The sequence below is a fragment of the Bactrocera oleae genome, chromosome 5 (genome assembly GCF_042242935.1).
Source record: "Bactrocera oleae isolate idBacOlea1 chromosome 5, idBacOlea1, whole genome shotgun sequence".
In the NCBI taxonomy this organism is placed as follows: Eukaryota; Metazoa; Arthropoda; class Insecta; order Diptera; family Tephritidae; genus Bactrocera; species Bactrocera oleae.
This window is the reverse complement of record NC_091539.1, coordinates 63,940,001-63,955,721: the sequence shown is the minus strand read 5'-3', so window position 1 is coordinate 63,955,721 and position 15,721 is coordinate 63,940,001. Positions and strand designations below refer to the sequence as shown.

Genomic DNA, 15,721 nt, shown 5'->3' with positions numbered 1-15,721 from the left:
TATCGATATTGTAAAGAATTCATAATCAGATTTTGTAAATGCAACTCTACATATTCAGCACTTTCACGAATGATGTTGAATTTTTTCAGCTAACCATTCGTGTGGTTTGCGTGAACTCGTATTGTCTCAAAAGTTTTCTTCTCCGTGAAAATTTGTTTTTTATAATAAAAAGTGCATTAAATTAATTAGAAAGTGTGAAAAAGGGTGTTCTTATATTAACTAAGCGGTAAGTTAATAAATGTGATAAGAGATATAAGTTTTTTTGAGCTATATCGATTTGTTGGGTATTTGGAAGTGAAGTGTATTTGTTGGAGGTGTGGTGCATAAAAGAGGTGTAACGAAGTCTCGCACTTGATGTTGTTGCTGGTTCTGCTGGTGCAATGCTTTGTGTGTATACATGTGTAGTCATATATTTGTTTTTACTTGTCGTTGCACTCAGCATTTCTTACACATTCCATAAGCAATTATTTTGAGAGAATTACAGTACGTATTTATAATCATGGATAATCATTATCCATGTTTATAATTTACCTTCGTTAATATATCCCTATCTTTCTGAAATTGTGGCAGTATATATACATTTTTGTCTTTTCGCAGGTATTTTGTGCTATTTTCTCTAAAAATCGAAAATGCTTTCATGAAATAAATTGTAAATATTCATAATACAGAATAAATTCCCATATCATTTTCTACCTGCATTGTAAACATGCATTAATTAACCTGCGGCAGGTCTTTCCGCATTTACATAGTAGCCATCTTGAAACTGCTAAAGTTAGTAATTGGTGCCATCTTGTTAACGAAATGTGTCGGTTCAAGCATGTCTGCAAGAAGATATTTTGTTTATAACTGATAGTTTCAAAATTAGACAAAAAATCTCCTTTAAAAGGAGAAGATATGTTTAAAAAGTATTTATATGTTTCTCATACATCTGTGTTTCAATATCATTGTGCATTTACATTTGTTTTTTATTGAGTTATTGAATAAGTAAACAGAGAAAAAGTAATTGCACAAATCTCGAGGACTATTTTCTGCAGATAATAAAAATTGGAGACAATAGAAAATCATACCCTGTTCTTTAGCTCCAATCGTATTTAATAGAGTTGCCGACCACCTATCCCAAAAATATTATGTCACACTCTATAATTATGATAAAGTGCACTTCCGGCCATTTATTTATACGTACAAACACATTGGTGCATAAATTTATTCATAAAAGGTTATGCATTTCCACTTAAACGAAATTTAAAGAATCGTATGCTCTCGCTTTGGTGGTAACTCTTGCGTTGACTGACTGACCTGCGCTTGTGCACAATTCTTGCCTGCTTCATTGTCTTGCACGGACCGATTGTGTTTGGGCTTCTTTGGCATTTTTCTGTTTTACTCAACTGTTCGTTGTCGGCTTGTATACATCAATAAACAAATCGCTAAAGCTTCGTATAGTGTAAAACGTGAGTTAAATTAATATGTTATTTTGAAAAATATATATGTACGTGAAAAAGCAAGAAAAAACATAATATTTTATTTTGTTCTTTCTGTATAAATACATACAGATATTCATTAAAAGTGAACAAGTTTTTTTTTTGGTTTTGTGTGAAAACGGATATACTTTTGGAGTGCCTATAGCACTTTCATTAAATGTTGACATTCGGTACAAATATTAGTTATAAAGTTTGCTACTATAGTGTAGTAAATGAATTATTTTCGGCCCTAAGTTTTTCTTCAGAAAATATATACTAGTTTTTATTAACTTAAATTTACTTAATAAATGCCATTTATTTTTATATTCCAGGTGTGGTGTGCTCTTCCTAAATCACCAAGATGAGTTACATGCCAGCGCAAAACCGTACAAGTAAGTTGAAAATTAAAGCAAATGCAACTTCACTCATTGTTAAAAATATCGATGAGTTTAATAGAAATTTAAAAGGAAAAAATTGCCAAAAGACTTATTTACATATGTACCTGTATTAATAAAATAGAAGCGTATTTAAAACCTCCGTTCAACATACGTACATATAGAAAATGTGTTTCGATTGTTGGAAACTATTAATAATATTATTTTATTAAATTATTTTTTATTTTATAAAGTTTTATTGTTTGGCATTTCTCAGCCGGTAGGCTAAAGTACTTTTCCGTTAAAATGAACTATATTTCTTCCATAATAATTTAAGAAATTACATCCTTGAAAGTCATTAATTTGATTACACACTCAATTTCATTTCCAGAAGATTATAAAAGAAGGGTTGTGAGGTTACACATACAATCACATATAATGCTCAACATAATTTTTTCATATGCACAGTTGTGTTCACGAAAATAGCAACATGTCTTGAGTAAGGTCTTGAAGTCAAAAAGACAGCATTGTGAATGTATTATATTACTTAAACTAAACGAATATTATACAAGAAATATTTATTTAGCCTAACATTCATGATATCGTAAAAATCTGCCGATCTCTAAAATTATATAAATGTAAATCGTTTATACTAATACAATTGTATGAATGAATGCAACATGTGTTGCCATTTTTCCTGAGCAAAAGCTATATATTTACTTAAGTACATGCATATGTATGTACATATATGCGTACAACATATGTATGGAAAATATTAAATTTTTGTCGACATAACGGAAATGATTGAGTTCACATAGTACTTGTAGTATGTATGGTTTGATAAAAAGTGCAGTATGAATAAATCGAGTCCTTAAAAAATATGTTTGTATGCGTGACTGCTTGTTAATATTGCAAACGTAGACTTTTCACGACATTTGGTGGAACTGTGTTTATACTTGACACGAGCACACAAGTGGCTACATATGTATGTATGTACATATGTACGCATGCGAACCACCCCCATTTTAGTTCGATGGGTTTTTATGCCAATACTTTATTTCAAAGGCAATTGATGCGTACTTTTGCCAGCAGGCATTTTAAATTAACCACTGTCAATGGGAGAAATGCATGCGCATGCACGCGTACGTTTCTGAAATCTTGGTACATATTTGCATATGAACCTAAAAGTGCTTTGGGTGGCATATGTCGGTTGGAAATTTTTCTTTATTATCAAGCTATCATTAAGCCTGCTGAAGAGCTCTTGTATTGCTGTAATTTGATGAAGGCGCATTGCCAGCAACAACTGCAGTATTCAAAGGAAACTGATGCTAGTATATTACATTGTGCTGCTCTATAGATTCATGTTGGCCATTCACACTGCAATGTCTGCGCTTTTTACATGCATCAATGTTTGATTTTTACTGCCAGTTTTTTTTTTGGCCGACTTACATAAAAATAGGAATTTCACGCTTTGATTAACCATAGTTTTGCTCCTTTGGAGATGAATACAACACATACACACATATATAGGGTGCTCATTTTTGATACAGTTGAGTTGTCCTTTCTACCCTGATTGATAGATAGCAAAATCTGTATGTATGTATGTACATACATAGTAAACATTTATATTATATGTTAAATAAAAATCTTCTAAATAAATAAAAAACACTAAATTTGTTTAGCTATATCAATATTCCCTTCTAGGCATATCAATTCACAATTTTATGTAAATAACATGTATGGTTGTGTGTTCGATTTGCAAACAAAATTATGCAATTTAATGTAATATAAGAGTGTGTGTGTGTGAACCCACTTAAGCTGGCATACGCTTTTTTATTCAATCTCTATTTGCTTATAGTTACATTGAATTTATACCAGTTGCTGAGCTGAGCAGCATGTTATTGCTTATCCCGGTCTCTTTAATTTATGCCGGTTTGTTCGATTCGCCACTTAAAATTTATCCTATTGGCCATTTTATATGCAGTCATTTGATATGCTGTAGTGGCTCGATCTTAACAATTGTTTGGAGATTGTACCGTCGCCTTGGACAATTATTTATGTCAAATTTCGTAAAGAGAACTCGTCAAATACAAAAGTTTTCCATACAAGTACTGGCTTCCGACAACGAGCAGCATTTGCTTCTGGGTGATACAAATTTCGTAGCGATAATATGCTCTGTACAGGGTATAACAAAATATTAGAAAATTAAAATGTAAAAGTTTACTTCTTCGCAATAATTCCTCCATTTTAATATATAAAAAGTATTAAAAAGGAAAAAATAATAATTTTTGAGCTTCTAACGTTTATATTAAAAGTTACACCACAATACTTTTCTCGCATTTGCTTTCGTGCCTTCAAAACACACAACACACTCACACCATTGCCACACCGCTGCGTTCTTTTTAGTGTTGTGTGGTTTTGTTGATTTGTGTGATCCTTGAATTTGAAACTGTCTGGCTTTAAAAATTTCTTTCCTTTCAAGTGTCGGGAACAGCAGACCAATATGTCTGACAGCATCAATATCATCAAACACTTTATGCACACAAATGGGTTTGCATCAGCAAAATTGTGCTTTTTTGTTCTTTTGATGGAAATTCAATATGTATAAATGTATCTGAAGAAAGGTTTGAACACCACAAGGCCTTGTATATCGAAACGTCATTATCAGCAGCAAAATCGTCATCATTATGATTGCAATAATTATGCGCTGTTCACTTGATAAACCGTTAAAAAAATGTACTCAGCTTCACACTGCCAAATCTTCTACTTCTATTAATTTTTTATTCGCTTGCCTTGCCAACAACCCCCATTTCCCCATCTCGGTTGGTGTGGGCTGCCAGTAGGCGGTGCGGTTGCCAGACCTTTGTCAGCACAATGCAACTGTTGTCACTCTAACAAAGTGTGACGACTCGACTGCCGGCTATGCTAACACACCTACATACAAACACACACACATATATATATATATATATATATATAATATTATATATATACGTATCTACAAACCAGCCTGACCAATGCACTTTGGAGTGCTATACTTTTTATATTTACATATATATGTACATATTTTTATATTTTTCTTAACTTTTTCCCTAAGATTAATGTATGTGGGTACTGCGTACTATGCTGTCAACATATGTATCTGTTACCGTTGTTTGCATTCGTGTCGCTTTGTAATCCGAGTTCTTGTCACTGCTTTGTAATGTTTTAATGTCAATGCTGGTTTTGTTCTTTACGTTGTCATTTTGTGACAATGTGTCGTAATATCCGTAGTCGGCCCTTCTGGCCATTTAGTTTATTTTAAAATAATGTTCTCATTCACACTATGCGTTGAGTTTTATCTATGTGCTTACATAACTGTTAACGTAGACTTGGTTCAGAACGTGTCAGTGGCTGTGCATGCACTCTTCTGATTTGTTGTTGTCTTAAATTTTTTTGTTAAAAATTTAATGCGTTCACAATAGAAGATGCTGGGTGCTTTTCTAAAGTGGAATCTTAATTAATCGAAGTAAAATGTTATTGAAACTGATGTTTAATAAAATTTTGTGTCCGTACCGGTAATATAGATCCGATTAAATTGTGAACGAAACGATCATACCCATTTGGCAGCTCTACAAAATAGTTTCGTAAAAAATATGTCGGAAAAGGGACTAAAGTTTGCTACATTTTATTCAAATGTTGCCTACATTTTGGCGTAAATATAAAATCATATAATAATATAAAATGCCATGGCAAAAAAAGCATTAAAGAAATTTTAGTTTAGTAAAAATGTGTTATAAAAATTAATTGAAAAATAAAATTTTTTTTTGGAATATAAATTATAAAAATCCTTGAAACTGATTTTAAACAATCTTAAAAAATTAAATGTAAATTTATTTATGTATTAGATTTAAACTTTCTTTATGTCTCCGCTTCATTTCAGTGTCGCATAACAATCAATACAATCCTCCGGACCTGCCGCCCATGGTCTCGGCCAAGGAGCAAACGTTAATGTGGCAGCAGAATTCGTATCTGGGCGATTCTGGTATTCATTCCGGTGCGGTCACACAAGTACCATCGTTGTCGGGCAAGGAGGATGAAGAAATGGAGGGTGACCCACTTATGTTCGATTTGGATACTGGCTTCCCACAAAACTTCACCCAAGAGCAGGTGGACGATATGAATCAACAACTCAGTCAGACACGTTCGCAGCGTGTACGTGCCGCCATGTTTCCAGAGACTTTGGAGGAGGGCATCGAAATACCATCGACACAGTTCGATCCCCAACAGCCCACTGCAGTGCAGCGCTTGTCAGAACCATCACAAATGTTAAAACATGCCGTAGTAAATCTTATCAACTATCAAGATGACGCCGAGTTGGCCACACGTGCCATACCCGAATTGATAAAATTGTTGAATGATGAAGATCAAGTGGTTGTCTCACAGGCAGCCATGATGGTCCATCAATTGTCGAAGAAAGAGGCTTCTCGCCATGCCATCATGAATAGTCCCCAAATGGTTGCCGCTCTAGTGCGTGCCATTTCCAACAGCAATGATTTGGAGAGCACCAAAGCTGCTGTGGGCACACTACACAATTTGTCACATCATCGACAGGGCCTGTTGGCTATCTTCAAAAGTGGTGGCATACCGGCTTTGGTGAAATTACTCTCATCACCTGTTGAGAGTGTGCTCTTCTACGCCATTACTACACTACATAATTTGTTGTTGCATCAGGATGGTTCGAAAATGGCCGTACGTCTAGCTGGTGGCCTACAGAAGATGGTCACTTTGTTGCAGCGCAATAATGTGAAGTTCTTAGCCATCGTTACGGATTGCTTACAAATTTTGGCCTATGGCAATCAGGAGAGCAAATTGATTATACTAGCTTCGGGCGGTCCCAATGAACTGGTACGAATTATGCGTTCGTACGACTATGAGAAGTTGCTGTGGACTACTTCACGCGTGCTGAAGGTACTTTCCGTATGCTCGAGCAATAAGCCAGCCATTGTTGATGCTGGTGGCATGCAGGCTTTGGCTATGCATTTAGCCAATCCATCACCACGTTTAGTGCAAAATTGCTTGTGGACTTTGCGCAATCTATCCGATGCTGCCACCAAGGTAGATGGTCTCGAACCACTACTGCAATCCTTGGTGCAGGTATTAGCCTCAACGGATGTGAATGTTGTCACTTGTGCCGCTGGCATACTTTCGAATTTAACTTGCAATAACCAACGCAACAAAGCTATCGTTTGTCAAGTTGGTGGTGTCGATGCACTTGTACGCACCATTATAAATGCCGGTGACCGTGAAGAGATTACCGAGCCAGCAGTTTGCGCATTACGCCACTTAACTTCACGTCACGTGGACTCGGAATCGGCACAGAACGCCGTACGTCTCAACTATGGACTGTCGGTGATTGTAAAGCTATTGCATCCACCATCACGTTGGCCGCTAATCAAGGCCGTCATCGGTTTGATACGCAACTTGGCCTTATGCTCGGCCAATCATGCACCACTGCGCGAACATGGCGCCATACACAATTTGGTGCGCCTGCTGATGCGCGCATTCCAGGATACTGAACGCGTAAGTAGTCAAATATTTTGTTAAAAATGCAAATCTTTATTAAATTTTGTATAATATTTATATTATTTAACTGCAGCAACGTTCATCTGTTGCCACGACTGGATCCCAACAGCCGACCGCTTATGCCGACGGCGTACGCATGGAGGAGATCGTCGAAGGCACCGTCGGTGCTCTACACATATTGGCACGTGAATCACATAATCGCGCTTTGATACGCCAACAATCTGTCATACCGATATTTGTCCGTTTACTCTTCAACGAAATCGAAAATATACAGGTTAGTCTGTCGTACACTTAATGTATATGTGTGTCTAGTTAAATCAACAATGTCCATTGCAGCGCGTTGCCGCCGGCGTACTTTGTGAGTTGGCTGCCGATAAAGAGGGCGCCGAAATGATCGAGCAAGAGGGTGCCACTGGTCCGCTCACCGATCTATTGCATTCGCGTAACGAAGGTGTTGCCACCTATGCAGCAGCCGTGCTATTCCGCATGAGCGAGGACAAGCCGCAAGATTACAAAAAGCGTCTTTCTATTGAATTGACAAATTCATTGTTGCGCGAAGACAACAATATGTGGGGAAATGCTGATTTAGGCATGGGTCCGGATCTACAGGTGAGTCGTCAGTGTAAACTTAGTGCACTGTAGTACCGTTTGTGAGTTTTTAGCGTGTAAAGAAAAGAAACCTCTAAGCTAGCGTATCGTAAATTAGACGCTTATCTCTTTGTAAGCTTAGCAAAAGTAAACAAAAAATCAAAAAACAAAAAATCAACGAATTGGTCTGCTCAATACTCTCTGTATGCGTATTTAAAGTATTACAGCTGTTTACTTGTGTACATACATACATACATACATAAATAAATTACCCGAGTCCACGATTTTTATTTCGCTTCAACATAACCTACATTTTGTTAGTAACTTTATTTACTTAGAGCTTAGCGGAAATTGTAAATATAAATAATGTAAGCGATTATGCTTGGAAATTATTATTTTAATTTAATTAAACAATAGAACACATCTAATTTATTATATATAAATTTTTCACGCAAGTAATAGGCGATCCGCAAAGAGGTTCACGTCTAAATTTTTAGTAGAGTTGAGCACATTTTTTTTATACCCTAAACAGTATTATATTATATTTGCCACGAAGTTTGTAACACCCAGCAGGAAACGTTACATATATCTATAAATGATTAGAGTGAGGAGCCAAGTTGATTTAGCCATGTCCGCGTGTCTGTCTGTCAGTATATATGCGATTGAGTCCCTTAGTTTTTGAGATATCGCTCTGAAGTAAATATTGCACACGTTCTTTTCTCCCTCAGAAACTGCTCATTTGTCTATCGAAATTGAGTGCTTGTATGAAATTTTTTTTGTTTTACAAGATAACTTCATGAAACCATTGTCTAAGAGAACGCTACAATATCCGCAGAAATTTTCCAGATCGAACCACTATAGCATATAGCTGCCATACAAACTGAAGTATCAAAATCAAGATAAAGATGCTTTTATACCCTTTTATGCTATAAAAATATACGTCTGTGTAGGGCATTCTACCGCAGTCGAAGTTTTTTTCTTGTTTTAATTATATATGAACGATTGACAATTATAAAAACATATAGAAGCTTAAGATTTAGAAACTTACTTATCTCCTAAAAAGCAGGTTTGAGGCCAAACTTTTACACCTGACACATTCTCTATGCTCTCTCTTTTAAATTACTAATCGAGCGTTGGCTTTAAAGCACCTTGTCTTCAGGACCACTATATTTTTATAGGCATAGCGTAGTTATTAGTTGATTTTGCAACAGTTATTTAGTTTTTTCCTGTATTAGCTTTTATTTTATTATTTGTTATTATTATTTTTATTAATTAACTTATATTTTTAATTTCTTCTTTGTTCCTTTTTTTATGTACTTCGTTTGTAACACAATCACAAAAACAACCGTTCACCTTACTACCATAAACACCGTTGCATATATGTTGACAAAACACCGAAATTTGTGCTAAAACGTTGAAAACCTTAACAATTCGCATAACCATCACGAAATCACAACGACTATCGCTACATATCAATTGCAATCAATGTAATATGAAAAACAAACATTAAACGTTTAAATGCCACAATCACCATATCACCACTGAAACCTTATCCAACACCTGTCCAATTGCACTTCCTTGGAAATCATTTGTATCCTAACAACTTTTTGCAATTTTCGCAACGTCATACAGGATATGCTTGGACCCGAACAAGCATATGAAGGTTTATATGGGCAGGGCCCGCCGAGTGTACACAGCTCACATGGAGGTCGAGCATTCCAACAAGGTATGTATGATGAGTTCCCAGACCCTCTCATCAGTTAAAGAAACATAACAAAATTGATTAAATAAATACAAGTTGAAACATTTTCCGTTAACATGCGGTTTTCGTAAATATGTAAACTCGTTACGATAGCATGATGCGTTCCTTCGTCAAACTAATAAAAAATGAAAACTAAAAAACATAATACGAAATCTTAAAACAAAAAAAAAGGAAATCAAAATTAATTAACAGCGTAATTACGTAACTTCGATTGAGAGCTGCGAAACAAAATTATATCATAATTACGCTAAATCATTAAATATGTTTTTTCTTACATTTTCTTGAACTCACACATAACATCGTCCTTCACTGCCAGATTTAAGTAAACGTCTAATTACCCTTTAATCATCTACCCCGTTTAACTAAATGTTATATAAACCACTTGAAATGCGGTTGTATAAGCTTGTTTGACGTTTTACCATCCAAACAAATAAAAATAAAGTATCTTGAAAAATGCTTCACATCATCCGGAATTGGGCAAAGCACAGTTACATAAAACAATGCACACAAATCCCTTGCTAAAATATACGTTCAACCTAATAAATATTAACATATTTTTAATCCAGCGCCAATGAAGTGAAATATTTGAATTATAAAACGTTTTTTAAAGATGAGCATTGTTTACATTACTGGCAAACAATGAAATCGCTAGCAACTCTTTGAAAGATTTATGCCTAAAAATATGCTACCATTTTTCGAACTTCAAAAATTATATGTTTGACTACATTGAGGCGTTTCTTAATGAACAACTAAATTCGAAATATAAGTGTTGAAAATTAAAAATAGTTAAAGATAACATGCTAAAATTTAATTAAAATGTATTAAAAAAGTATATAAGTTTACTAATGGGTTTTTCGAACACTATATATTTTTAAGTTTGAAAGTTTTAGCTAGTTATATGTACATATATTGTTATTAAAATGAAATTTTGTAATATAAATTAGTATCTTAGTTTACTAATGCATTTTTCGCACACTAGAAACTTTTATGTTCGAAAGTCTAAACTTGTTACACACGTATATCATACAAGTTTAACAGTTATTAAATGAAAACTTTGCAACAGTTGTCTGTATTCACAACAAAAATATTTCACTTCAAGTTGCTGTTTTAATACCCCTAAAAATATTTTTGAAAAAAAAAATAAATAAAATAAACAATAGCTTGATACCATACATCCATGCAACCTTAACCAAGTCACATTTTCCCATCGCAAGTTGTAGTATTGAAAGATTCCTATGAAATCCACGCATTTGAGAGTAACGCTACGAGTTCATACACCTTAAAAGAATGCGTTATCTCCGTTATTTCTGCTTTTTTAGTTAATTTCCACGATTTTTTTTTAGTTATTACAATACTATTGCTATATCTAACAATTAGTGCGTATGCATAAATTAGTAGGGGTTCAATAATCATTCATTTGCCAATTACTCACTCATGCCATGCTTTACCATGCCATGTATTGATATGTAGAAGAACGCTCACAAAGTTAGTAGTAGTACAACCAACCAACATCCATCCATTCACCAATTCACTCATCCAAAAAGCCAAGTAAAGCAATCGATTCAATTACCTATATGTAGTCGTAAAATGTGCAAAAAAAATATCGTAACGAAGAATTAACCAAACGTTCTCTCTCTCTCTTTCTCTCTCTCTCTCTATCTCTCGCTCGTTCACTCTACTCGCTATTTCTCAACGGATCGCTTGCTTGCTCGTTAATAATGTAAATTAAATACAAATTTAAATTGTGTTAAATTAATAAAATCTAAACAGTTAAGCCAGCCTAACATATATCATCACTAAAAATAAATACAATCTCTGAACGATAAACGAATTTAAAGCAAGAAACAAAACCAAAAAATAAAATTATTTTAAAAAATATTTAATTTAAAGACAAAATATAAAAGCAAAAAAACTTTTAGTCAAAGATGAGAAGAAGTAAAATTAGTAAGCTTAAGTAAAATGTATTAACTCGTATACATGTATACATTACTCAAAGTATTCGTAGGCAGTAAGATTTAAGATTTACAAGTTTTGCATTGCGAGCAAGCATTCACACTGAGTTTCGAAACCCAACGCAAGAAAGTAAAAATGAATCAAAATCAAAAAAAAAAAAAATCAACTGTAGCGTACCCGTTGAATGCTGTAAAGCTAAGATTACTCATTCGAAATCAATAAACCAAACCACCAGCCAGTCAAACAAACAAACAAACCAAACAGCCAGCCAGCTTAGGAATGGCACTCGCTTTGCGCGTACAAGCTATGACAAATTCCTCCACATAGGTGACTAAAAATGAATTTGTTGTGCTTTTTGTTTTACCGTACCGTTATGAGATTTTGATTTTGCTTTCATTTTATAATTTATCAATTTTATAGACTTTCGGTATGTAATTTAAATTAAATTTAGTGCGTAGTAAGTTGGCAGTAGATTTATTTCGAAAATTTTAATTTAATTTTAACTTCTTTTGATTTCGACTTTAAGGATTAAGCATACAATTTTAGTTCTTCGTTAGTACTTTTGCAGCCTTATTTTGTACATTTGACTTTTGCACACGTTATTGTTAAATTTTTGAAATGAAATTTATGTACATACTTATATACATATGTACGTACACTCACGTATATTATGTAGATGTATATTCCCTTAGTGCTTAAATTGTAGCAATTTTTGTGCATTCATGTTATGCATGGCTTTATTGCACTCTCTTAAGTTTTTGATAGAAGGAAGTCCAACAGAATTCATTGAATGTATTTCAAAAAACTTGACATTTATTGCCTTCTGATGTTTAATCGATTAATATTCGATAATTGACATCACAATTGCTATAACGCGATATGCTTTCAAAACATAAAAGCTGTAAATTAATAAAAAAAATTAATTAAAAACATGTGTTTGCAATACTTAAAATTGTTATATCGCATCCAAAGAAAGAACGCTATTATACTAAGTTCACACGTGCCCAGTGTGTCAATAATGTGATTATTCTAGTCCCTAGCGTGTAAAGTTGCTATTAAAACTCAAAAATATATACACGAAAATAATTTCCAATTCTTGCGATCTTATAAGTTAGATTTACAACAGTTGTTGATAACTTGGTAACTTACTAGTATCAAGAATCACACTTCTGTCTGCTTGAACATTTACATAAATTCCAAAAGACTTTACAAGAAAGTGTTGTTGTTTTAAATTTGCATGAAAATACTACGAAATTGATTTGTTTAGTTTTTGTTTTTGCTGAACTCAAATTATATTTTGCGCAAATGACACCTGATTTTTTTGCATGATCTCGTTATGTAACCAAAACCAAGTCCACTTGTATAAAAAAGTGAAAGTACGTTTAAAATAAATATAAATCAATATTGATTACTCACTGTTTTACGCCCATTCTTTTTCACAGGATATGATACTTTACCAATAGATTCAATGCAAGGCTTGGAGATAAGCAGCCCAGTTGGTGGTGGCGGCGGCGGTGGTAACAGTGTGCCACCAAGCGGCGCACCAACTTCACCATATTCAATGGATATGGATGTTGGTGAGATCGATGCTGGGGCCTTGAATTTTGATTTGGATGCAATGCCGACTCCACCAAATGACAACAACAACTTGGCCGCCTGGTATGACACCGATTGTTAATAAGCTAATATTATGAAAACAAAACAAAAAACAAATTTTAAAGTCGACTACCGTTCTTATTTGATTATATGAGTTCGTATTCTTTATTTACGATAGTATTAAGTTTCTGCTTCCATTCGAGGATTAAGCTTATGAATTACTCCTTTTACATTCATACATACATACATACATACACTATTTACATTTTATAATTACATATTGCTTTTTATTAAAACACACATTTTTTTCGGCATCTAAAACGAAGCATGCATTTTTATTTCCTGCAACGAATTGTCGCTTAATTAAGAAAGGCTATTTACACAAGAACAAGAATACGTACATACATACATATAAACGCATTTAGAAGATTCAAATATTTAATGGGCTCATTCAAGTGCATCGAATCTTAAGTCTTAAAGCATATAGTTACATAAAAAACCGATAAAGAAATTTAAATTTGAAAATTAAAGAATTAAATTACATAAGAAATAAACAACACATCACTGTAATCCAATATCTATGAAACAAAATCAGCCACAAGTTAAAAAAGAGTATTGTCAAGAATTTTTGTAGAAGGAATAAATTAAAAATTACTTAAATGTACAAGCATATCCGCAGATCAGACACTTACATACATACTTACTGAACTTACAAATTACACATTTACATATGTGTTATTTTTTTCATGCAAACAAGAAAATTCTTATCTGTAACAAGTGCAACCGTAAGCGCGATTTGAATAAATATGTGAATGTTTTCACATTTTATGGAATTAAATTTCAAGTTTTTTAATTAAATATAAAAATAGTCAATGGATATCGTAAGTATAGGTTAATCAAAAGCATTGAAAATGTGACATCTAAGTTTTAATGATGTTCCTATGACAACTGGCAAGGACGGTCATCTCGTCAAAATAATTCAAGTATTGTTTTACGCTGTTACAAGAAAGGACAACGTGGTCCGACAACAACTTCCATTACAGTCATTCTCAAGACAATCAGGTCTATGTAGCCTAAACGATGGAACTATCAACACCTTAACCGACTCCCTCTTAGTACTTGCGAGTCAAACCACCACCCATTGCAGACGTGAACCATGCATCGAGTCTCCGCTCTCCGCAGGACACTAACCACCTCTTTGCATGCCCAACGAACCGTACTCATCTAACATCTTTCTCCTGGTCCGACCCCGTCGATACAGCACGTTTTCTGCCCTACCGTTAGATGACTGACGACAATCAACCTGATCTTCACCATCCAAGCGGGGATTCGTTAACCGCTACTACAACAGCAACAACTCATCCGGACCGTCCTCCCGACAGTCGAATCCGGAATTTTTATCCGGCCAAGGACTGTCAACCCGACAGTATTCCTCCAAATTACTTCAGGAATGTTGGAATTCGTATCAAGAGCTGTAATATCGACAATTAATCTTTCTTCGGTACTTGACTACTAAAAACCACTGTAATATATGATTTTATTGAAGTTGCCCGTAAAAAAATGTATGTTATGCACATTTTTTTACGGGTGAATTTTTTCAAAAAAGAGTGTCTTTGCCAATAACGAATTTTTTAGGTAGCTGTATGTACCGTAGTTTTAATAAACCGCATAAAAATCCATTTTCGGTATTACAATGTTTCATTTGCGTCACCCTGTTATTTGGTTTAAGTCTATACCTACGATTTCGACATTCGGTATTATTGCCACATTTATACAAATTAATATCAAAACTAGTTGGAAAAGCTGAAATAGCAAATTCTAGTCAATGGAAACATGCTTACAATAAATATTAAAAATGGATAAAAATATTTTTTTCTAATTTTACTTCGTAATGCATAAATTGTTGCATTACTGTGCAATAGTAATAAAATTATAATAATATTACGTTTTACAAAATCGTTTGTAAAAGTGTAGTGGCAACCCTTCTTGATACAAAAGTGCTGTTCGTTTGAAAAGAAATCGCCCCACGGATTTTGACGTTAGTCATCGCCGCAGAAAAGAAGTAAAGAAATTCCAATTGTCCACGAATTTGTGGCTGACAATATAATTATATTATTTTTCATCTATTAACTGTGAAGTAGAAAGTGTAATAGTGTATAAAAACTGGATAAATATCGCTGCGGTTGGATCTGCAAGAGAAGAATTTGATAGCAGTAATTGTTGGTGGACAAGTCAACATTACCAACAGAGGAAATGGATAGCAAGGGACGCAATGTTATCGTGTGCGATAATGGAACCGGTGTATGTATTATGGCTTATAGGTCTGACCACACCTTTACAAATTTTATTGTTACGCGAAGTGTTTCTATAATATTTACAATATAAGTTTACCTTATCAAAATTAAGCTTGTGCATTAATGTCACTT

The 15,721-nt window shown here is 34.1% G+C and overlaps 2 protein-coding genes across 9 annotated transcripts in view; both read left to right on the top strand.

Moving 5' to 3' along the window:
- Positions 1–74: 74 nt before the first annotated feature.
- On the top strand, positions 75–14,133 carry arm (armadillo). 7 transcript variants are annotated; one of them, XM_014231548.3, is made up of 7 exons: positions 76–226; positions 1,790–1,849; positions 5,754–7,393; positions 7,470–7,670; positions 7,733–8,005; positions 9,617–9,710; positions 13,142–14,133. In XM_014231548.3, exons 2-7 carry the CDS (start codon positions 1,819–1,821, stop codon positions 13,375–13,377), a joined length of 2,475 nt encoding a protein of 824 aa, XP_014087023.1. In that variant the 5' UTR covers positions 76–226; positions 1,790–1,818; the 3' UTR covers positions 13,378–14,133. The 7 variants fall into 7 exon arrangements, with proteins under 7 accessions (XP_069966778.1, XP_069966777.1, XP_014087023.1 ...); XM_070110673.1 differs by having other exon boundaries at positions 7,709–8,005; XM_070110675.1 differs by lacking the exon at positions 13,142–14,133 and adding an exon at positions 11,517–11,884 and having other exon boundaries at positions 7,709–8,005.
- Positions 14,134–15,321: 1,188 nt separating this feature from the next.
- The window catches only part of Arp2 (Actin-related protein 2), a 4,772-nt gene continuing 4,372 nt past the window's right edge, over positions 15,322–15,721 (top strand). The window contains exon 1 of one of the 2 annotated variants that reach the window (XM_014231577.3): positions 15,322–15,596. In XM_014231577.3, the coding sequence (XP_014087052.1) occupies positions 15,549–15,596 (48 nt within the window). In that variant the 5' untranslated portion in view covers positions 15,322–15,548. The remainder of the gene's footprint in view (positions 15,597–15,721) is intronic. The other variant, XM_014231579.3, reaches the window with a different exon arrangement.

Bases quoted from the DNA above. Each gene is read 5' to 3' on its own strand.
- arm (XM_070110673.1), top strand. From the start codon at position 1,819: ATGAGTTACATGCCAGCGCAAAACCGTACAA. The intron at 1,850-5,753 runs GTAAGTTGAAAA...GCTTCATTTCAG, and splicing joins GCCAGCGCAAAACCGTACAA to TGTCGCATAACAATCAATAC. The intron at 7,394-7,469 runs GTAAGTAGTCAA...ATTTAACTGCAG, and splicing joins CATTCCAGGATACTGAACGC to CAACGTTCATCTGTTGCCAC.